Here is a 24,316-nt window from a genome sequence, read left to right on the forward strand (position 1 = left end):
TAGTGTGAGTCCTGCACAAGGAGCTGAGAAGATGTCCACTTCTGAAGGTACTGAATACTCGGCCTTCTTTGTGGCGATGGGCACTTCGGCTGCCGAGGTTTTCAGCAGTGAGTCTCGCATTTACTTTCGGCAGGTGGGTAGGGGAGGTGGGAGGCCAGCTGCTGCAATGATAGTGGCTACATTCAATTTGGACTCATGCAGTGAGTGTCATGATAATCTGCCTGGCCTGCTGAGTATTTTCAGCATTTTTTGTTTACATTAATCTCTTGTTGGTTTGATACTTGTAATTGTGGAACAGCTGTCAGGGTGACTTACTTAAATCTTTCACCATATTGCAATAATGTAAATTCCTTGAATGATTAAATAAGACCGAGAAACTGGGCTGGGTTTCACAGGTATGTAAAATATTCCTGAGAACGTCACATTCACTCGAGTACTTGGTCATAGAATTGGAGGGAAGGAAACCTGTCTGTTCATGGGAAGTTTTTTTAAAAAGTGAAAATAATAGCCTGCTTTGAGCCTGTCAAACATCTAAATGGGGTGAGATTGCTGTTAATACTGATTTGACCAATAGCTGTTTGTATTGGGTGTGTATGCTATTAGTCTAGTTGGCATGCACTGGAATGATAGTGGAGTCACACTTATCCCTCATCATTGATTTGTCTGGTCTGTCTCATCACTTATCAATGACATTATCCTAAAATTGCTACTCTATGTATTACCTGTTTTCTTAAAAGCATTATTGAAACACTCTATACATGCAGCACTTTCATCAGAAATAGGAGCAGGAGTAGATCATAAGGCCCCTCCAACCTGCTCTGTCATTCAATATGGTCATGGCTGATCATCTGCCTCAATTTCACTTTCCCGCCTGCTCCCTGTATCCTTTAATTCCCTGAGACCAAAAATCTGCCCATCTCAGCCTTAAAATATATTCAACGATGGAGCATCCACAACCCGCTGACGCAGAGAATTCCAAAGATTCACAACCCGTTGAGTGAAGAAATTTCTCCTCATCTCAGTCCTAAATGATCAGCTCCCTATCCGGAGACTCTGCCCCCGTGTTCTAGATTCTCCAGCTGGGGGGGAAAACAACCTCTCAGTGTCTGCCCTATCAAGTTCCCTCAGAATCTTGTATTCCAGAGCGTATAAGCCCAATTTAGTCAGCTTATTACAGGACAACCCTCTCATCCCAGGAACTAATCTAGTGAACGTTTGTTGTGCTGCTTCCAATGCACGTATATCCTTCCTTAGACATGGAGAATAACACTGTGCACAGTACTCCAGGTGCGATCTCACCAAAGCCCTTGTCGCAAGACTTCCTTATTCTTGTACTCCAATCCCCTTGCAATAAAGGCCAACATGCCATTTGCCCTCCTAATTGCTTGCTGTACCTGCATGGTAACTTTGTGTTTTTGTACAAGTACACCCAGGTTTCTCTGAACATCAACATTTGGAAGTTTCAGCCTTTTAAAAAATCTACTACCAAACTGAATAACTTCACACTTCCCCACATTATACTCCATCTGCCACCTTGTTGCCAACTCATTTCATCTGTCTATGTCTCTTTGCAGCCTCTTTATAAAGGCCTGCTACCTGACCCGAACCCGACAACATGTGTCGGGTTCGGGTCGGGTCAGACCCCTCTTCCGGGTCTGGTTTTCAGGCTCAGGTTGGGTTGGGCCGAGTCTGGGTTGGGTCGGGCCGGGCACACGTGGTAAGTGCTCGCCAGTAAGTATTAAAAATAAAAACTTAGTTGAGCTGGGAGTTCGGGACGAAACTGAGTCTGCGCAGTGAGCGAATTATGTCACTATGACATCATCACGCATGTGTTGCAACTTCCTGGAGTTTCCCAGTTGGAAGGTAGGTAAAGGGATGGTCCGGTCGGGCTTGGGTCAGGTTAGGTTGGGCTCGAGGAGAGATCGGAGGGACTCGGGCCGGGTCGGGCTCGGGTCCGCTGTGGATCGGTTGGGTTTGAGTCGGGTTCTTTTTCCTGACCCAAGCAGGCCTTTACCTCTTTGCCTCCTCCTCACAGCTTACTCCCCCCTGCTCTCATGCTCACATCTCTGTCCTGGGATTGCTGCAGTGTTCCAGTGAACATCAACGCAAGCTCGAGGAACAGCATCTCATCTACCGATTAGGCACACTACAGCCTGCCGGACTGAACATTGAGTTCAATAATTTCAGAGCATGACAGCCCCCCACTTTACTTTCATTTTTAGTCATTTTTAGTTATTTTTTCTTCCTTTTTTTTGCATTCCTTTTTACATTTTTTGCATTTATTTCATTTCATCTTAGTTTGTTCAGTTTGCTTACCCACTGTTTTTTTCAGGTTGTTTTTCTTCAGGTTTGCACTTGCTGATGTTCTATATTCAGTATATTCACACCTAATCTGTACTAATGCTTTGTCTTTCAAAACACCATTAACATATTGTTTGCCTTTGCTCTGTGACCTTTTGGTCAGCTATGTGGCCTGGTCCAATCTGCACCTTCTCCTTTGTTATCTCTTGCCCAACCCCCACCTCACTTGTTTATAATCTGTGACTTTTCTAATATTTGTCAGTTCCGAAGAAGGGTCACTGACCCGAAACGTTAACTCTGCTTCTCTTTCCACAGATGCTGCCAGACCTGCTGAGTGAATCCAGCATTTCTTGTTTTTGTTTCAGATTTCCAGCATCCGCAGCATTTTGCTTTTATTACATTGCCACCTACCTTTGTATCGTCAGCAAACTTAGATATATTACTCTCTATGTCTTCATTTAGCTGATGAATATAGATTGTAAATAGCTGAGGCCCCAGCACTGATCCTTGTGGCACTCCACTAGTCATGCTCATTTATCCCTACTCTCTGTTTCCTGTCTATTAACCAATCCTCTATCCATATATTACCCCCAACTCCATAAGCCCTTATCTTGTGTGTGGCACCTTATTGAATGCCTTTTAGTTCTACTGGTTCCTCTTCATCTAATCTACTAGTTCCATCCTCAGAAAACTGTAATAAGTTTGTCAACCATCATTTCCCTTTCATGTTGACTTTGTTCGATCATACTGTAATTTTGTTAAGACTTCTTTCACAATAGATTCCAGCATTTTCCCGACAACTGATATTAGGCTAACTGAAGTTCCCTATTTTCTCTCCCTCCTTTCTTGAATAGTGGTGTTACATTTGCTCACTTCCAATACGCTGGGACCGTTCTAGAACCTAGGGAATTTTGGAAAATCATAACCAGCGCATCCGCTATCTCTGCATCTACCTCTTTTACAGGCTTAGGATGCAGGCCCTCAGGTCCTGTGGATTTGTTGGATTTTAGGCCCTTGAGTTTCTCCAATACTTTTTCTCTGCTGAAATAAATTATCTTAAGTTCCTCACTCTTATTAGTCCCTTGGTTACCCTCTGTTTCGGATATGTAATTTGTGTCTTCTACTTTCTTCTTATTAGTTTTATATATTATCATTTAGATTGGGGGTCTGAGATTATTAATCGATTTGAAAAAGGCTCCTCCAACCGAAAAAGTTTGAGAATCACTGACCTACATTACAACAGTGATTACACTTCAAAAAGTATTTCATTGCCTGCAAGGCACTTTGATATGTCCTGAGGTTGTGGATGGCATAATATAAATACAAGTCTTTCTTTTTTTATTTCACTTCAATGGAGAACATTTAAAATTGTTGTCTAGTTTCCCTTACTGTCCTAGTTTGTCAACTATGAATACAAGTAATGTTCTGAGAAATCCCATTCTACTATACTGACCAGTGCAATACAGTCAGAGTAGAGGGCCCAATATTAAACCTTTGCTTACATAGAATCTTGTTTGTTTTTCAGTTAAGGGTAACTAATATGCTATTTTTGTGCCAGGATGTTGCTGGGTGGTACCTGATAATTCTAATTCTAGCCTAATGATAGTGCAAGGAAGAAAAAAACAACTGACTTTATTTGCACAATATGTGATTTTCTCGAAAATACATTTAAATAGTTGAATGGGACCTTCTGAGGCTTGAAAAGACAAGTCCTGACTGAAACTCAAATTCTAATCCCATATCAAATATCATCTGCTCGTCTGTGTTCCCACTTCTTATTTTCATGGTTGATACGGAACCTTCAGGACACAATTTAATAAAACTTTAAATGCAGAATGTGCATAAGTATGCAATAAATATGATGTACATCAAAGGAATTCAGGTTCTGATGTACAAAAGTTTGTACAAGTCATTTTACAAGTCTGCAGTTCAGTTACAGAACTTTGCCTGGTGGAAGTGTACATCAGGAATTTGGGCAGAGGGCAATGCGCCCAAATTCCTGATCTGCACTCCCATTGTGTGGAGTTCTGCAGCATGAGCACAAACGTGTAAAATGATGCAAGCACATTCTACAATTGAGAAGCTTAGTGAACCTTATAGCAACAGGGTTCAGAGCATTGAAAGCAATCCATTTAGTATCAAGCTACTGGGAACTCAAAAAAATGACCATCTAAAGCAAAATTTTTAAACTTAGCAATGATAACAATGGACTTCAAATGCTATTTTATCAACTACAATGATTATATCTGTTTAAATATTACAGACAATTCCTGGCTAGGAACGTACATCTTTCCCATGCATCATTTTCTTGTACCACGCACACTTCATTGGTACAAAGCTCCATGCTGATATAAGGTGTTTGTTACATGCAATGAGTTGTTAGCTTTTCTGTTGTTAATGTTACTAAAATTTGAATTGAAGATTAGTTTTAGAAAACTTTTATTATTATTTAGTTACTGCAACTATGTAGCATGACAAACCAGGATGTTATCACAGGGAGTAAGATGGAAAAAGATTTGCTTACCTTTAAATCCGCTGCAACTTCTTTTCCTACAGAATCCATGGGTAAGTCCTGAGACATTGATGTCATAGTGGATAGGAAGCTTGCTGACTCTGTTAGATGGGGTAAAGGGGACAAGCTCCTGCTTTCTTCTTGGATACTGTCACCAAGGCGGTCTATTTTCTCAGTAATAGATGCCAGCTCAGTCTTTAAGTTAAGAAGCCTTGAATTAATGGTGCTCATTAATTTAGGATCATAGGCATTTGCAGCTTCATTATTACTTTCATTGAAGGACTGCTTTGGCAAATCAATGGCTGAACAAAGCTTGGCATCAGAAATTAAGCCACTTGTGTCTGAAATTAAGAGGTCAATGACTTCACTTACAAGTTCGGCTTGATCTTTAATGCTGAACAGAATTTCAAGGTCTTTTCTTCCCAACAAGTTAGCAGTCACATCGTCATTATCAGCAATTCTGCTGCTCCCTCTCCCAGAGGTTCTCTCTTGGGCTTCCTGTGAATCATTTTCACCTCCAACTGGTACTTCTCTCCTGGGCTGAGATGAAGAGATATCTGTCGAGTCACTAACCTCAGTATCAAGCTCTCTGGAGCATTTTTGGCACTGGTAGGATGCCAAGTCATAACGCTGAAGATTTGAAACGAGCACACGATTTTCGTATTCCAGCTTCTTGACTTTCCCATTCAGGTCACTGATTTGGAGTCTGGCTGCCATGAGCTCTTCCTGGGAAGGCTCATTTAATGATGGACAACTATCTGACCATGCTGACTCCTGATTGGATTCAGATTTGTATCTATTTAGTTCATTCATGAGGTGCTTATTTTGGTCCTCTAACTCAATTAAGGATCGCCTTAGAAGCTCTGCCTCCTCTTCCACAAATTGAAGGTGACGCCTGAGTTCCCCAATATTCTCTCCAAACTCGCCATAGCTTGTGCTGGTAAATCCCAGTCTAATATCCTGGTTTGAGGATTCTTTCTCACAGTGACCTTTTAGGTCATCCATTTCAGCTTTTAGTCCACGGTTTTCAACCTCCAACTCCACTGTCCTTCTGCTCAAAATGTTGGCTTCCTCCTCTACCAGCTTCAGATGCAATTTTAGCTCAGCTTCTCTTACATGAGGAGATTCTCCAATTTCACCAATAGAGACTGCATTGTCCAAATCACCATAAAGAGAGCTGTACTTCACCAGTTCCTCTCTCATGTTTTCATTCTCCTTCACTAACTTGGTTAGCTTTTTGCACATCACAGCAGCTTCTTCTTTAGCAAAATGGAGCTGGCATTTCAGATCAGCACTATCCTCCTATTTTGAATCAAGAATGAATATAAATGTACATTATCTCGGCACACACTATTATTCAAATTGCAAATCAAGATGAATGACACATAAGAGCAGCAACATGCTACATTGGGCAATGTTAAAACATGAAAGGCACCACTGCCATCCTGATTTTGCAGTTTCCTGCTTTGGACAAGTAAGTGCAGCTCAGGTACTTTCTTGCCAACTGGTGTGGGAGATTCCCGGGGGTGGGGGGGGGGGGGGGAGAAATCATTCCCTAGTTACTATTCTGCAAGTTCTACTGGCTGGATTCAAACTAGCATTGGCAGATAACTAGGAGAAACAGAACTGGAAAAAGGAGGCTAACAGAGGGCAAATCACCCTCATAAATGAAAACACAAAAGCAGCATTGTGCAAAACCTTAGCTGCAGTATTCTTAAAAAGGATAAAAAAAATCTGTGTATTCATGTATGCAAGGAACATTAAGCTGTAATTCAAGGATCATGGATTTGTTTTAACCTGCTAAATCTAACAGAGAAGGCTGCAAGCATTGCCAGGTAGTTACAGATTGCCCAACATCTCAAATAACGCCTGATTTTCTAACTTGAAAAACAACCTATTTTAAATTTGAAGGCATGATTTCTTCTTTTCCAAAATACCCCTGGCACTTTCTTGGGTCTCCCTACACCGACCATCATCTCCCACTAATAGGATGGGCAGATTACCTAGGTTGCCACCAATGTTGCTCCTTAACTAGATGATTTAGGAGTTTTACTGAGATACTGACTGTTGTCAAAAGGCCATGGCTGTATTTTAAAGAAATTGTCACAAGCAGCTTGCTTGTTCAGAAACCACTCCTTTGGAGCCGTCTGACTGGTCATCAGCATATTCTGAACTGCAGCAACAGCTATAATACTTGTAGTGAAAAGCTTTGTAATGTGGAATTCTATTGGACATGACAGCCACGCCGAATCATGATTTTCAAACTGAAATGCACAATGGTCACTTTACCAGGATGACCATGACACTTTAAGCTCCATGAAATATCAACCTGCCACTGAAGCAAATGCCTCAGACAGCCATTCCAATTACACTCCTGTTACATCACTTCTTTGCCAAAGGCGTTTTTCTCTATTTTACTTCCACTTTAATTTAAAACAGATAAACTTAATAGCTACCCGAATGAGCTTGTACGTATCCACAAACAAAAACAAGGACACTCAAAGCACTGTTCATGTCTCTTTTCTACTGAGCAGTTAAAACACTTTCACATTGAGTTTATACAACTCCAACATCTTGTATGAAGTCACTGATATCAAACGACTTTGTCACCATTGAAATAGAACTGCCTCTGTACCTGTGACATGGGCTTCTTTTCTGGTTTTGTAGCAACACGGCTGCCTCTTTTCTTCAGGGAGCTCTATTAGAACAATAAAAGGGGTGTTTTTATTACAATTGCAACCATTTGCGTATAGGATCATTTCACAACCTGTAATCAGTTTCAAAACCATAGAACCAGTGGGCCATGCTAGCTTTCCACAGTGCCCATTTTAGAAAAATGCTGGCAACCACATACTGAGTAGTTAATTGAGTCACTCACCCCTATTCCCTTCTTTCATTAAATCCTAACTTTTTAATATCACGTGCAAGCAATTATCTGTAACAAACAAAACCACTTAGTTGCAAACTGCACTGTTTATGCTTATTGAACACAGAGGAGATGAAAAAACTGATGGGTTGAGAATTTTATTTATAAAGCAGTCACTCATAACGTTCCTGAAAGGAAAACAAAACACCATTTATCTCTGTTTAAGGAAATATTGTAGTTTTCTTGGTTTTCTGGTTAAGAAACCCCTAATAAAATACTCTGGCTATGTTGGATACAAGGGCACAATGCAAATGTGCATGGTAGCCAGCAATTTAGATCGACCCAGGATCAATTCAGCCCTGCATAACCCTGGAAGAAATCACAATTGTCTGCCTTAGCCCCCAAACTGGTATGAATTGCGAGCTCCCACTGAAATCCATGCTGAAAAGCACCAGGCTGTTCCTGTAACCTGTCACAGAGTACTTCCAAAAAGAGTCAGTGACTGGAACATAAGTCTACTTATATTTTTAGTTCAAGACCACAACATATCCAAGAAGGTAAGATAATGTGGTTATTAAAAAAATGGAGAAGTACTTTGTACTGATAGCAAAGCCTAGCCTTTCCTTTTCGGTTTATGGATTATCATTTCACCTTCTGGCGATTTGACTGATTTATAATACAAGGAATGTTTTCATCATGTAAATCTTGCCTTTCTTTCATTTCAAATGTGTTGCAGGCAGCATCTATTCATGTGTAAAGTAATTCATTATTTGTATTGTATTGAATAGCTTTATGTCCAGTACTGCAACAAGACCACCAATCATAGTTTTCTGATCAATAGATCAAGGTGCTTATGAAGAATACTCATCAGTTATCTGCAGACAAATTAAACAGTCTTTTAATGTTATTCAAAAAAATTCCTTATAAAACAAAGTTTTCTTACTTGTGCCTGATGACCTACACTGGCTCTTCGTTCTTCAATATTTCAATTATAAAATCTTCATCTTCATGTTCAAATCCATCCGTGGTTTTGCCCTGCTGCATCTCTGTAACCTCCTCCAACTCTACAACCCTTCAAGAGCTCTGCGTTGCTCCAATTCTGGCCTCTTGTACATCCCCCGCTACATTTGCCACACTACAGACATCTCTGCCTTGAGCTCTCTATGCCCTAGGCTCCTAAATTCCTTCCACAAACCTCTCCACCTCCTTTAAGATGCTGCTTAAAACCCAGCTTTTTGACTAAGCATTTGCTCACCTGTCCTAATATCTTTTTCTTTGGCTCAGTGTCAAATTTCTGCAAAGTCCCTTGGGATGTTTTACTACATGAAAGCTGATATATAAATGCAAGTTGTTGTTAGTCAGGGAATTGTTAATGGGCATCGTACTGTTAACTAATGTAGCTTGGAAATAGTGATATCAAACAAGTAAAGAAACTATAACCATTTATCTTTTTATTTGAAGTTTCACTAACTAAAGGGAGCAAACTAACCAATAAAGATTTGGCAATACAAAAGCTGTAAAAATCTCTACACCCTGAGAAATGCATGATGAGAATCTAGAACAATTCATAATGAACAAAACATTGATGCATTTTGCCATATGTATCTCATCTCCCTGGTTACATGGCAACGTTTGAGATGTGAGCCTGGCTCAGATCCCAGTAAATTACACGGCTTTCCCCACGCATTCTTATGCGATGATGTTAAAAGTAATGCAGGCAATAACTTAAAGCTGAAATCTATTTGCTTGGTCTCTGTTTAACATTGAGATGCACACACAGAAACTAATCGTACAGCAGCAATATGATACAACTAGATTAGGAAATCTAATTTAGCAAATAGAAAAATTGTACCTTATGTCATTTTACATTATATTTCCAGACATTTTTAATGGCTCACAACCCAATTTTTTTTTTAATGTGGCTTTAAACATCAAAAGCTTTGAAAGAATAAATCTCCTTGACTTAGTTTGAGGACGTTATAGATAAATTAGGTGGTGGCTACCCCCATAATTTATTTAGAAATTCTGAATTTTTCTGACAAAGTTCCAAAAGAAAGCTTTCCAATTTAAATTAAAATGCAAGAATCCTCCTGACTGCCTTCCCCTATAGGTTTACCTACCCATCAGCTTTCTGGGAGCCTCCTGGAAAAGAGCATGACTACCCTGGGCACTGTTGCTCACAGTTTGGGTGATCTTTGTGCTTTTAATTTCCTCCACTCACACCTTGACATCACTGCTGACACCACAGAGAAGGCTCTGGCTCGGTGACGTCACTTCCAAAAAACCACAGAGCTGGGACTGGTCAGTGTGCTGGGAACAATCAGGAGTTGACAGTGGGCGAGTAGGGAGTCTCTGACAAGCTGGTGGGTCAGTGGGGTGTGCTTTGCAATGAAGGGTATAGAGAGAGATGTGGGGCTGAATTTTATTAGCGCGCCACAAATTGCAGCAATGCACTTTGAAGTTGGCAATCTTCAGGTGCAGAGGTGTCATCGCTGAGCCCCCGCAATTTTGCGCGGGGCCTCATTTAAATGGAGGGGGTGGAGTGGCTACCCCTGATGATGTCATCAGGGGGCGGCTGCTCTGTTCCCAACAACAGTGTCCAACACTACCGCGCAGATGCCATTTTTAAAGGGCTTGAAGCCCTGCAGTTTAATTTAAATTTTTAAAGGTCCCGCTGGACAAAAATTGTTCATAAATTTTTATTTATACTTTGCATCCCCTTTCACCCCCCCCCCCCCCCCCCCACAACTGAGTTCACCATAAATAAAATGATCTATTACCTCTGAAAACTACTTTTTAATAGGTCAACTATTCACCCTCCCACCTTCAGCAGCTTTGACCCTCAACCCTGCCCACCATTCCTACAACCAATTACAATAGTTCTCCACTCTCCACCACCTCCCCCCATCCCACCGTGAAACTTTCACTCCTCTCCCCTCCCCACCAGTCTCATGCCTCCGAACTGAGTTCCGAAGGCGTGGCAGTTATAGCCGACGGCCAGAATATCGGCATGGGATGGCCGTCACAACCAGAAAGGTGATTATTCTTTCATTTTAATCTTATTTGTATATTAAGATGGGGGAGCGCACCGACACCTCGCCGCTGACGGTAAAATACGGCGGGGCCTGGTCGTTGTCCGAGGTCATGGCAGGCCTTTCCCGGCAACCCCCACCCCCCGCAGCCACGACCCCCAACACTGGAATCACACAATCACAGAATAATACAGTGCAGAAGAGGCCCTTCGAGTCTGCACCGATGCATTAAAGAGACCTGACCTGTCTACCTAATCCCATTTGCCAGCACTTGGCCCATAGCCTTGAATGTTATGACGTGCCAAGTGCTCATCCAGGTACTTTTTAAAGGATGTGAGGCAACCCACCTCTACCACCCTCCCAGGCAGAGCATTCCAGACCGTCACCACCCTCTGGTAAAAAAGTTCTTCCTCAAATCCCCCTTAAACCTCCTGCCCCTCACCTTAAACTTGTGTCCCCTCATAACTGACCCTTCAACTAAGGAGAACAGCTGCTCCCTATCCACGCTGTCCATGCCCCTCATAATCTTATACACCTCGAACAGGTCACCCCTCAGTCTTCTCTGCTCCAGCGAAAACAACCAAAGCCTATCCAACCTCTCTTCATAGCTTAAATGTTCCATCCCAGGCAACATCCTGGGGAATCGCCTCTACACCCCTTCCAATGCAATCATATCCTTCCTATAATGTGGCGACCAGAATTGCACACAGTACTCCAGCTGTGGCCTTATCAAAGTTCTGTACAACTCCAACATGACCTCCCTGCTTTTGTAATCTATGCCTCGATTGCAAGTGTCCCATATGCCTTTTTCACCACCCTATTAACCTGCCCTTCTGCCTTCAGAGATTTATGGACAAACACGCCAAGGTCCCTTTGTTCCTCGGAACTTCCCAGTGTCAGGCCATTCATTGAATACTTCCGTGTCTCATTACTCCTTCCAAAGTGCATCACCTCACACTTTTCAGCGTTAAATTCCATCTGCCACTTTTCTGCCCATTTGACCATCCCATCTATATCTTCCTGTAACCTAAGACACTCCACCTCACTGTTAACCACTCGGCCAATCTTTGTGTCATCCGCGAACTTACTGATCCTACCCCCCACACAGTCATCTATGTCGTTTATATAAATGACAAACAATAGGGTACCCAGCACAGATCCCTGTGGTACGCCACTGGACACTGGCTTCCAGTCACTAAAACAGCCATCTGTCATCACTCTCTGTCTCTTACAGCTAAGCCAATTTTGAATCCACCTTATCAAGTTACCTTGTATCCCATGTGCATTTGCTTTCTTGATAAGTCTCCCATGTGGGACCTTGTCAAAGGCTTTGCTGAAATCCATGTGAACTACATCAACTGCACTACCCTCATCTACACACCTGTTCACATGCTCAAAAAATTCAATCAAATGTGTTAGGCATGACCTCCCTCTGACAAAGCCATGCTGACTATTCCTGATCAAATTTTGCCTCTCCAAGTGGAGATAGATTCTCTCCTTCAGAATTTTCTCCAATAGTTTCCCTACCACTGACATGAGACTCACTGGTCTGTAGTTCCCTGGCTTATCTCTACAACCTTTCTGAAATAGTGGGACCACATTAGCTGTTCTCTGGCACCTCCCCCGTGGCCAGACAGGAATTAAAAATTAGGGCCAGAGCCCCTGCAATCTCCACCCTCGCCTCCCACAGCATCCTGGGACACAAATCGTCCAGACCTGGAGATTTGTCCACTTTTAAGCCTTCCAAAACCTCCAATACCTTGTCATACCCTATGACAATTTGCTCAAGAACCTCACAGTCTCTCTCTCCAAGTTCCATATAGAATATAGAACAGTACAGCACAGTACAGGCCCTTCGGCCCACGATGTTGTGCCGAACCTTTAACCTACTCTAGGATCAAACTACCTACATACCCTTCATACTACTATCATCCATGTACCTATCCAAGAGTCGCTTAAATGTCCTTAATGTATCTGCTTCTACTACCACCGCTGGCAGTGCATTCCACACACCCACCACTCTTTGTGTAAAGAACCTACCTCTGATATCTCCCCGAAACCTTCCTTAAAATTATGCCCGCTGGTGATCGCCTTTTCCACCCTGGAAAAAAGTCTCTGGCTATCCACTCTATCTATGCCTCTCATCATCTTGTACCCCTCTATCAAGTCACCTCCCATCCTTCTTCGTTCCAATGAGAAAAGCCCTAGCTCCCTCAACCTTTCTTCATAAGACATGCCCTCCAGTCCAGGCAGCATCCTGGTAAATCTCCTCTGCACCCTCTCTAAAGCTTCCACATCCTTCCTATAATGAGGCGACCAGAACTGAACACAATATTCCAAGTGTGGTCTAACCAGGGCTTTATAGAGCTGCAGCATAACCTCGCGGCTCTTAAACTCAATCTCCCTGTTAATGAAAGCCAACACACCATACGCTTTCTTAACAACCCTATCAACTTGGCTGGCAACTTTGAGCGATCTATGGACATGGAACCCAAGATCCCTCTGTTCCTCCACACTACCAAGAATCCTGTCTTTTAAGCCTGTATTCTTCATTCAAATTCGACCTTCCAAAATGAATCACTTCACACTTTTCCAGGTTGAACTCCATCTGCCACTTCTCAGCCCAGCTCTGCATCCTGTCAATGTCCCGTTGCAACCTACAACAGCCTTCCACACTATCCACAACTCCAGCAACCTTCGTGTCATCGGCAAACTTGCTAACCCAGCCTTCCACTTCCTCATCCAAGTCATTTATAAAAATCACAAAGAGCAGAGGTCCCAGAACAGATCCCTGCGGAACACCACTGGTCACCGAGCTCCAGGCTGAATACTTTCCATCTACTACCACTCTCTGTCTTCTAAGGGCCAGCCAATTCTGTATCCAGACAGCCAACTTTCCCTGTATCCCATGCCTCCTTACTTTCTGAATGAGCCTACCATGGGGAACCTTATCAAATGCCTTGTTAAAATCCATATACACCACATCCACTGCTCTTCCTTCATCAACATATTTTGTCACACCTTCAAAGAATTCAATAAGGCTTGTGAGGCATGACCTGCCCCTCACAAAGCCATACTGACTGTCTCTAATCAAACTATGCTTTTCCAAATAATCATAAATCCTGTCTCTCAGAATCCTCTCCAATAATTTGGCCACGACCGACGTAAGACTGACTGGTCTATAATTCCCAGGGTTATCCCTATTCCCTTTCTTGAACAAGGGAATAACATTTGCCACCCTCCAATCATCTGGTACTACTCCAGTGGACAGTGAGGACGCAAAGATCATCACCAAAGGCGCGGCAATCTCTTCCCTCGCTTCCCGTAATATCCTTGGGTATATCCCGTCTGGCCCCGGGGACTTATCTGTCCTCATCTCTTTCAAAATTTCCAGCACATCCTCCCTCTTAACATCAACCTGTTCGAGCATATCAGCCTGTTTCACGCTGTCCTCACAAACGACCAGGTCCCTCTCACTAGTGAATACTGAAGCAAAGTATTCATTTAGGACCTCCCCTACCTCCTCCGACTCCAGGCACAAGTTCCCTCCACTATCCCTGATCGGCCCTACCCTCACTCTGGCCATCCTCTTGTTCCTCACATAAGTGTAGAACGCCTTGGAATTTTTCTTAATCCTACCCAAGACTTTTTCATGTCCCCTTCTAGCTCTCCCAAGTCCATTTTTCAGTTCCTTCCTGGCTACCTTGTAATCCTCGAGAGCCCTGTCTGATCCTTGCTTCCTCAACCTTAAGTAAGCTTTCTTCTTCCTCTTGACTAGCTGTTCCACATCTCTTGTCATCCAAGGTTCTTTCAACCTACCATCCCTTCCTTGCCTCATCGGGACAAACCTATCCAGCAGTCGCAGCAAGTGCTCCCTAAACAACCTCCACATTTCTGTCATGCATTTCCGAGAACCTCTCTTCCCAATTTATGCTCCCCAGTTCCTGCCTAATAGCATTGTAATTTCCCCTCCCCCAATTAAATATTTTCCCATGCCGTCTGCTCCTGTCCCTCTCCATGGCTATAGTAAAGGTCAGGGAGTTGTGATCACCATCACCAAAATGCTCTCCCACCGAGAGATCTGCCACCTGGCCTGGTTCGTTGCCAAGCACCAAATCCAACATAGCCTCCCCTCTAGTCGGCCTATCTACATATTGAGTCAGGAAACCTTCCTGGACACACCTGACAAAAACTGCTCCATCCAAACTATTTGCACTAAGGAGGTTCCAATCAATATTAGGGAAGTTGAAGTCACCCATGACAACAACCCTGTTACTTCTGCACCTTTCCAAAATCTGCCTCCCAATCTGTTCCTCCGTGTCTCTGTTGCTATTGGGGGGGGTCTATAGAAAACTCCCAATAAAGTGACTGCTCCTTTCCTGTTTCGGACTTCCACCCATAATGACTCAGTCGGCAAACCCTCCTCGACGACCTCCCTTTCTGCAGCTGTGATACTATCCCTGATTAGCAATGCCACTCCCCCACCTCTTTTACATCCCTCCCTATTCCTTTTGAAACATCTAAACCCCGGAACATCCAACATCCATTCCTGCCCCTGTGATATCCAAGTCTCCGTAATGGCCACAACATCGTAGCTCCAAGTACTGATCCATGCTCTAAGTTCATCACCCTTATTCCTGACACTTCTTGCATTAAAATAGACACACTTCAACCCATCATACTGGCTGCAACTTTGCCCTGTCAATTATCTAACCTTCCTCACAGACTCTCTGCACTCTGTATCTGCCTGTTCAACAGCTACCCCATCCACTGATCTGTAGCTCCGGTTCCCATCCCCCTGCCAAACTAGTTTAAACCCTCCCGAAGAGCGCTAGCAAACCTCCCGCCCAGGATATTGGTGCCCCTCCAGTTCAGATGCAACCCGTCCTTCTTGTACAGGTCCCACCTTCCCCAGAAGGTATCCCAATGATCCACATATCTGAAGCCCTCCCTCCTACACCAGCTCTGTAGCCACGTGTTCAGCTACACTCGCTCTCTGTTTCTAGCCTCACTAGCACGTGGCACCAGTATCAATCCTGAGATTACTATCCTGCTCGTCCTGCCTTTTAGCTTCCAACCCAACTCCCTATATTCGCTTTTCAGGTCCTCATCCCTTTTCCTAGCTATGTCATTGGTACCGATGTGTACCACGACTTCTGGCTGCTTCCCCTCCCCCTTAAGAATCCTGTAGACTCGATCCGAGACATCCCTGACCCTGGCACCCGGGAGGCAACATACCATCCAGGAGTCTCGTTCGCGACCACAGAATCTCCTGTCTGTTCCTCTAACCATTGAATCTCCTATCACTATCGCTCTCCTATTCTCCCCCCTTCTCTTCTGAGCATCAGTGCCAGAGACCTGGCCACTGTGGCTTTCCCCTGGTAGGTCGTGCCCCCCAACCGTATCCAAAATGATATACTTATTATTGAGGGGAACGGCCACAGAAGATCCCTGCACTGTGCGCCTGTTCCCTTTCCCTCCCCTGACGGTCACCCAGCTACCTTTATCCTGTAACTTAGGTGTCACTACTTCCCTATAACTGCTCTCCATCACCCCCTCAGCCGCCTGAATGATCCGAAGTTCATCCAGCTCCAGCTCCAGTTCCCTAACGCGGTCTGTGAGGAGCTGGAGTTGGGTGCACTTCTCACAGGTGAAGTCAGCAGGGACACAAGTGGTGACCCTTACCTCCCACATCCTGCAAGAGGAGCATGCAACTGCCCTAACTTCCATCCCCTCTGCTCTAAATTGACAGAGATTAAGTAAAAATAAAGGAAAACCTTACCTTATCAAACCCTCCACACAAAAGAGTCCTTTTTTTTTGGTTAGAGGAGGAGGATGGGTGGGAGACACTACAGGTGTAGTGTTTCGGGTTTAGCCACTGCCCGAATATATAAGTTCACTTAGCCAGCAGTCCCCGTGTCCGCGTCCGCCGAATCACAAGGTAAGTACTTTATACTGAAACTTACCTTCCCAGCTGCCCCCTGGCTCGCACTCTCACTGCTACCGCGGTTCAAAAAGAAGCTGCCGAATCGCTAGGTAAGTACTTTATACCGAAACTTACCTTCCCAGCATCCTCATTCTCTTGGGTGAAGACAGATGTGAAGTATTCATTCAACACCCTACCAATGTCCTCTGGCTCCACCCACAAATTTCCTCCCTTGGTCCCTAATGGGTCCTACTCTTTCCCTGGTTATCCTCTTCCCATTGATGTCCTTATAGAATATCTTGGGATTTTTCCCTACTTTTACCAGCCAGCGCTTTCTCATATCCCCTCTTTGCTCTCCTAATTGCTTTCTTAAGCTCCATCCTACACTTTCTGTACTCCACTAATGCTTCCATTGATTTGCTCTCCTTGTATTTGTTAAAAGCCTCTCTTTTCCTTCTCATCGTACCCTGAATGTTTCTGGTCAAAGGAGGGCTCATAAAATTCAGCCCGTGGTATGAGAAATTGGAAGAGAGGAGGAGACTGGGGAACAGGCATCAGGGGATGAAGAGAGGCAGAATGGGAGCTTGGGGAGAGCGAGAATGGGGATGGGAGCTCGGAAGGGACAATCCAATTTTTAAACCAGTGTCAATGAAACGATCTGAAGCAAATCAGTGTTGCAAAGAGGCCGGTGAGGGGATTGGGAGAAGGGGAAATGGCATATAAACATATACAGCAAGGAATGGTGAGTTTATTCCCAAAACATCAACTATTGCCAACCACTGATGTGACGCATAATACAAAATAAAAATATTTTTGCACAGCATAGTTGCCATGACAAAGATGAATGAAATCAGTAATCCAGTTACAAATATTTCCACTGCGAAACACATAGCTGTCGTTTTCCCAGCATGTGCTATTCTCAGAAGATAACAACCTAACATGCTCCATCATTCAAAGATTCATTTATTTTGTGGTCTTCAATGCTAGAAAAATTTATCCAACTAATTAAGAGCAAGTCTATTGGCCCAAAACAATCAAATGTGTCATTTACAGATGGAGATTTGATATGAAGCAACAATACATGTGCTTCACATTATCCATCTGTCTCGTGCAGAGCAGGCAACTCAGCTTCAGCTGAACATAATCAAATTTCAATCAATAAAATACGACAAGATTACCAGACCCCAGAGAGACAGATCTGGAAGATCTCTGCAGAGAGACCAGTCCTAATGCACAGATCATCTGCATATCCTGAAAAGCAGGATGCTGAAATTTTGCTGAAACATGTGCCCTATTAGTTTAACAATAATACTCAAGAGCTAAACATGAAAATGGCACAGTATCAGTTTCCAGCTGTAAGGCATTGTTGAATTCTACAATATCTGCATGCGTCAACTCTAAGGTCAGCCTGCAATTTCAACATAAATTCGGCATCAAGTCTCTCTGGCTGAGTTTATCTTGCCACTTGTGCACTGATGCAAACTGGTTTTGAGTCCATGGCAATGTGATTGTAGCGGTGAAACTCGATAGTCTGTCAAATGTCCACAAACCTTGGAGGCGAGTTTAAACCAGATGGGTGGGCAGTTCAACTCACCCAGTGGGGCCCTTTTTTCTGCTTAAACATGATGTCATCAGAACCAGACTGCAATTTGAAATCTGTGACCAGAGAGTGAAGCAGCAGTGAGTTTCCTGCCAGGCCAGCTCGGATTATGGCCAGAAGAGACCCAAAAAGGTAAAAGAAAAAGCATCGGGGGAGAAGTGCTTCGTTGTCCCATGTCAAGCTTAGGCCTCCCCTGCTGCAAGCTAGCCTATCGACGGATACCGCACCCCCCACATTGCAAGACTTGCACCGATGAGCTCCAGCAACTAATCCCGCCACTTACCTGGTCTCAGCGGGCAGCCTCCAGGCTACGTGACTCTCCAACACTTCCCAACAACTTCTCGCCTGGAACAGGTGGGAAGTGGGCCAATGGGATTTAAAATAAACCTGGATCAAGGGATATGGGGAAAAAGTGGGATCAGGGTACTGAATTAGACGATCAGCCATGTTCGTTTCTGAATGGCGGAGCAGGCCCGAAGGGCCGAATTGTCTACTCCTATTTCTATGTTTCTATGGTGGTTAAAATACCCCAGGCCTCATTTCTGGAGCAGTGGGTGAGTTTCCAACACACACTGCTGCTCATCTGCCAAAGAATGGGCCGCAGTTAAAATTGGTCACTTGAGGGGAGATATTCTTTCTTCAGAGGTATACTGTTTTGGGTTCTGAAAGTAAGGAGCATAACTCCAACTATCCTTTCTTTTTTTGTAAAATAATAGGCTTAAGAACTGTAAAAAAAAATTGTGGCTTAAAGCATCAATCCTTTTCTACATCGCAGTCCCAGCAAACAGTCATAATATAAATAAAAGCAAAATACTGTAGATGCTGGAAATCTGAAATCAAAACAAGAAATGCTGGAAATACTCAGCAGGTCTGGCAGCATCTGTGGACAGAGAAGCAGGGTTAACGTTTGAGGTCAGTGACCCTTCATCATAATATAAAATAATGGAACTATCGTATGTGTTAGAGAGAACACTGCAATAAAAGCACTTTGCTGTGAAAAACTGCTATGCAGCAAAGTTTTACACTTCAAACATAATTTACTGTGTGCTCTCGGATGCCCTGACGCAATGACTTAGTGTTATCCAGATGTTAGTTCGTTCATTCTTATCCTCACACTAAATCTATGCAGCACAAAGCTTCAGCTACAATCCAACATTATCATCTACCTCGAATAAAGCTTTCCAAATGTGCTTTCCATCTTGCATTTTGAATCCTTGCTTTACTTAAATAGATTTACACCACTGACACCGGTGGTGGGGGGGGGGGGGGGGGGTGGAGTTTATTCCCCTGTTGAGAGGATGTGCGAATAAACATCAAATACTGTTCAGATCATGTAAACTTGATGGGAACTAGATCCAATTTAAAATTACAGTTTCTAGATTGGCGCAGATTAACTGTGCAACACATAATGAGAGCTGCCCGACATGTCATTTATGCCCTCTCACCTAATGTTAGTGCACACATTCACTTTAATTAAATGTCAGGCAGGTGGGTACATTCCTGGGGGCAGGAATTCTTATTTTATGGCTGTGAGACACACAGGGGAAAATGCATTATATTCAATCTCTTTCTTCTGATCATTTCCTTTTTTGATTCGAGTTTTTACTGAAAGGTATAAAACTTATCTGCTTTTCCTGTACCATCTTTTTAAGAAAGTGAGCCTCTTATTGGTACTTGGTGGGATTTCGCAAATATAAAAGGCAAGGGATGCTAGCACTGGGGAATGCTAATTCAGGAAATCAATATCAGCATTTATTACTTCCGGGTCAGGCTAAATAATCAAGGATTGAACATTCTTTCATTTTTTCCCCCAATCTACTTGTTCTATTTTGGGAGCAAAGTTAGCCATTTGGCCCATCAACATTTCAATGTATTTTTCACTGCATAAACAGCGAGTGGTAATGATACTGGTTGGAATGGAATAATGAGCACAATGGTGTAAGGTAGACAGATTAATATCTGCAGATAGTCACTAACCTAAGGCATTTCGCTGATCTTGTTATTTTCACAATGCTTTCAAGTAGCATGGAGTTTACTTTGATGGAGTACACATCTACACAGTACTTAACTTGGGAATCTGGTGAATGAGTGAGGGAATTCTCAGTGTTTTAAGGGTTAATCCAGTCAAGTTTTGCATTTGGCATTTAACTTAATTTTAACCTTAACTTGTACTCTCTTTCACAGTGTTAGTCAGTGGTAAACTGCTAGTGGCAGTTGCACAGTTAATTAATTGGGTGGCTAGTTAGATCTGCTTACCTGGTCAGCAAGGGTCTTTGAAATTCTTATTGACTCTATGAGAAGGATGCATCATCCGTGGCTAACTAAATAAGTTAGGATAGTATCAAATTGAAAGGAAAAGCATGCAATACTGCAAAGATTAGTGGTAGGTCAGAAGATTGGACAGATTTTAGAAACCAGCAAAGATGACCAAAAACCAAGGAGGGAGAAATTAGAGTTAGAGAGAAAGCTAGCTAGAAATATAAAAACAGATAGTAAGTGTAAGATAGTAAGTAAGATAGTACAGGTTTTTGAAAAAAGTGACTCAAGTGAGCATTGGTCCCTTAAAGGGTGACACTGGGGAATTAATAATGGGAAACAAGGAAATGACGGAAGCATTAAACAGGTATTTTGTATTTGTCTTCACTGTTGAAGACACACAAAAAAATCCCGAGAATAATTGAAAATCAAGAGGTAAAAGGGAGGGAGAAACTTAAAATAATCACAAATCACAAGGGAAAAGGTACAGGGAAAACTATTAGAACTAAAGGCTGACAAGTCCCCTGGGCCTGATGGTTTGCATCTTAAGGTCTTAAAAGAAATGGCTGCAGAGATAGCAAATGCATTGGTTGTAATCTTCCAAAATTCCCTATATTCTGGAAAGGTCTCAGCAGATTGGAAAATTGCAAATGTAACACTTCTATTCAAGAAAGGAGGGCGACAGAAAGCAGGAACCTATAGGCCAGTTAGCCTAACATAGGAAAAATGCTAGAATCCATTATTAAGAAGGGAAAATGCTAGAATCCATTATTAAGGAGATAATAGCAGGGCATTTAGAAAATCATAATACAATTTGGCAGAGCCAACATGGTTTTGAGAAAGGGAAATCGTATTTGATTAATTTATTAGAGTTCTTTGAGAAAGTAAAAAGCAAAGGTGGATAAAGGGGAACCTGTAGATGTGTTGTACTTGAATTTCCAAAAGGCATTTGAAAAGGTGCCACATCAAAGGTTACTACAAAAAATAAGAGTTCATGGTGCTGGTGGGGCGGGGGGGGGGTGGGGGGTGGTGGTGGTACCAAATTAGCATGGATAGAGGATTGGTTAGCTAGCAGCAAGCAGAGACAAGGGATAAATGGCTCATTTTCCGATTGGCAAGCTGTAACTAGTGGAGTGCCACAGGGATCAGTGCTGGGGCCTCAATTATTTACAATCTATATCAATAACTCGGATGAAGGGACCAAATTATGGTAGCTAAATTTGCTGGTGACACAAATATAGGTAGGAAAGTAAGCTGTCAAGAGGACATAAAGAGTCTAAAAAGCGATTTAGACCGGTTAAGGTGGGTGGGCAAAAATTTGGCAGATGGAGAATAATGTGCGAAAGTAAAAACTTGTCCACTTTGGCAGGAAGAATAGAAAAGCAGTATATTATTTGAATGGAGAGGCGCTGCAGAAATCTACGGTTCAGAGGGATCTGGGTGTCCTGGTACATGAATCATAAAAAGTTAGTATGCAGGTACAGCAAGTGATTAGGAAGGTAAATGGAATGTTGGTATTTATTGCAAGGGGAAATAGAGTATAAAAGTAGAGAAGTGTTGCTACTGCTGTACAGGGCCTTAGTTAGACTGCACCTGGAGTACTGTGTACAGTTCTGGTCTCTTTACTTAAGAATATAATTGTATTAGAAACAGTTCAGAGAAGGTTCACTCGACTGATTCCTGGGATGAAATGGTTATTTTATGAGGGAAGGTTGAGCAGGTTGAGTCTATACCCATTGGAGTTAAGAAGAATGAGAGGTGATCTTATTGAAACATATAAGATCCTGAGGGGCCTTGATAGGGTGGATGTTGAGAGGATGTTTCCCCTTGTGGGGGAGTCTAGAACTAGGGACGCAGTTTAAAAATGAGGGGTCTTCCATTTAAGACAGAGATGAGGAGAAATTTCTTCTCCCAGAGGGGTGTTAATCTTTGGAATTCTCTTCCCTAGAGAGCAGTGGAAGCTGGGTCATTGAATATGTTCAAGACTGAGTTAGACACATTTTTGATCTACAAGGGAGTCAAGGGTTATGGGGGCAGACTGGAAAGTGGAGTTGAGGTTCAAATCCGCCATCACCTTATTGAATTGTGAAGCAGGCTTGAAGGGCCAAATGGCCTACTCCTGCTCCTATTTCGTACATTCTTACCTTTGCCTGTTGCTCCTTCACACCTCTGGAATCAGACACTTCTCCAAGCCAATTCTCTGGTGAAGTCACCAAGACTTACTGTATAAGCAAAACTATTCCTAAGACATTCTTCTTGTGGTGCTTGGTACCAGTCTTAGTCAAAGGCTGCACCATCATATGCGCCACAGGTATTTAATTTATGCTTCTGGCAGAAAAAAGGGGCTTTTCCACAGCTGAGAAACATACCTTCCTGCTGCTAACAACAAGTATTGTGCCAGTATTTCTATTGAAGGGGGCGCACGAACCCTTGGGAGCCAGAAGGGTCAGTCTAAGGGAACATCAGTATTGGTTATTATCCAAAGTAAGACAGGTCTCACCCATACATGCCACACTAGTATACCAATATGCACATCTACGCTGACAGACGTACTATATCGATGTTGTTAGTGCCTGTAGTTAGCTTGCAAACAAACGTGATAAATGCACTAATATATAAAGGAGTATTTTATCATTTTAATTAAGAGTTTAACAATTCCAAAGTGCATTAAAGTTATGAAATTTTAAAGTTGTTTTAATATTTAAATCTTTTGAGTGGTGCTCTAACAATGAAATTCCCTATTTAACAATACTCAGCTTACAGGAATTTCAAATATTTGATCAGCCAATAGGTTGACGTCCCAAGTATTTTTTAAGGATGCATCATGGCTTTCAAAAAGCAACTGGATTATGAGAGAGAAAATTTGCAGAGCTACGGGGAAAATGCAGGGGAGTGGGACTACCTGAGTAGCTCTTAGAGAGCTGGCACAGACATGATGGGCTGAATGGCCTCCATCTGTGCTGTTATCATTCTATGTGTTGGTTTTCTCCCCTCGTTCCCTTTACCTCCTGCAACCTAAAAAGAGTGGTCGAAGACCTTCTTCCACGTTTCCACCAATGCCTGTTCTGAGGCAACTAGTCCAGTAAGAATTTCAGCCTCTAACTAACTGTCTCTCTCTTCCCTCCCCGGCTGTGGGGAAGTCCCTGACTTCTAATGAATTGTTAGAGAAGAACATTACAGCGCAGTACAGGCCCTTCGGCCCTCGATGTTGCACCGACCTGTGAAACCATCTGACCTACACTATTCCATTTTCATCCATATGTCTATCCAATGACCACTTAAATGCCCTTAAAGTTGGCGAGTCATTTAGTAATCTAACAATGTAGCTGTTTAAAGGAGTATAATCAGCTGAGTTTTTTTAAAATTCTCTGTTTAAAGACTTTGTCGAACCTTACTGATCATTGCAGCAGGGGAAAAAAGTCTCTTAAAAGAAAACGCCACTCAAAAATGTAAATGAGATAAAATATGTGAACAACCCCTCATGAGATTAGTTAAAACCAAAATTGCTCTGAACTGAACCGGGAAGTGGTGTTAATCAAGCATGTTTTGTTAAAATAGTGCACTGAGCCAGAATGGGTGTTGGACTGGAAAGCTCAAGGAAGTTCCATTGATTTGCAGTCTGTATATTAAACTGAAATGGCCATTTCCTGTCACAAAAACAATTCAGTGTTGCAACCAACTTCATCACGGTTGCTTGAGAGGACAGTTACGTAACTTTTGTTTAAAAAGAGGGGAATATTATAGACATTCCCTTGTTGTATTGTTTTCTTATTTTCTACTCTAATGACAGCACTGTCTATCCCACAATCACTACTTTAAACTA

General features: G+C 42.8%; 1 protein-coding gene across 1 annotated transcript in view; it reads right to left on the minus strand.

Moving 5' to 3' along the window:
- Positions 1-24,316, minus strand: part of mtcl2 (microtubule crosslinking factor 2) — a 100,659-nt gene that overhangs the window by 48,510 nt on the left and 27,833 nt on the right. Inside the window, exons 4-5 of the mRNA XM_068048384.1 lie at positions 7,449-7,511; positions 4,826-6,115 (exon numbers count right to left, since the gene is read on the minus strand). Coding sequence (XP_067904485.1) covers positions 4,826-6,115; positions 7,449-7,511 — 1,353 coding nt within the window. The remainder of the gene's footprint in view (positions 1-4,825; positions 6,116-7,448; positions 7,512-24,316) is intronic.

The sequence above is a fragment of the Heterodontus francisci genome, chromosome 16 (genome assembly GCF_036365525.1).
Source record: "Heterodontus francisci isolate sHetFra1 chromosome 16, sHetFra1.hap1, whole genome shotgun sequence".
Taxonomy (NCBI): Eukaryota; Metazoa; Chordata; class Chondrichthyes; order Heterodontiformes; family Heterodontidae; genus Heterodontus; species Heterodontus francisci.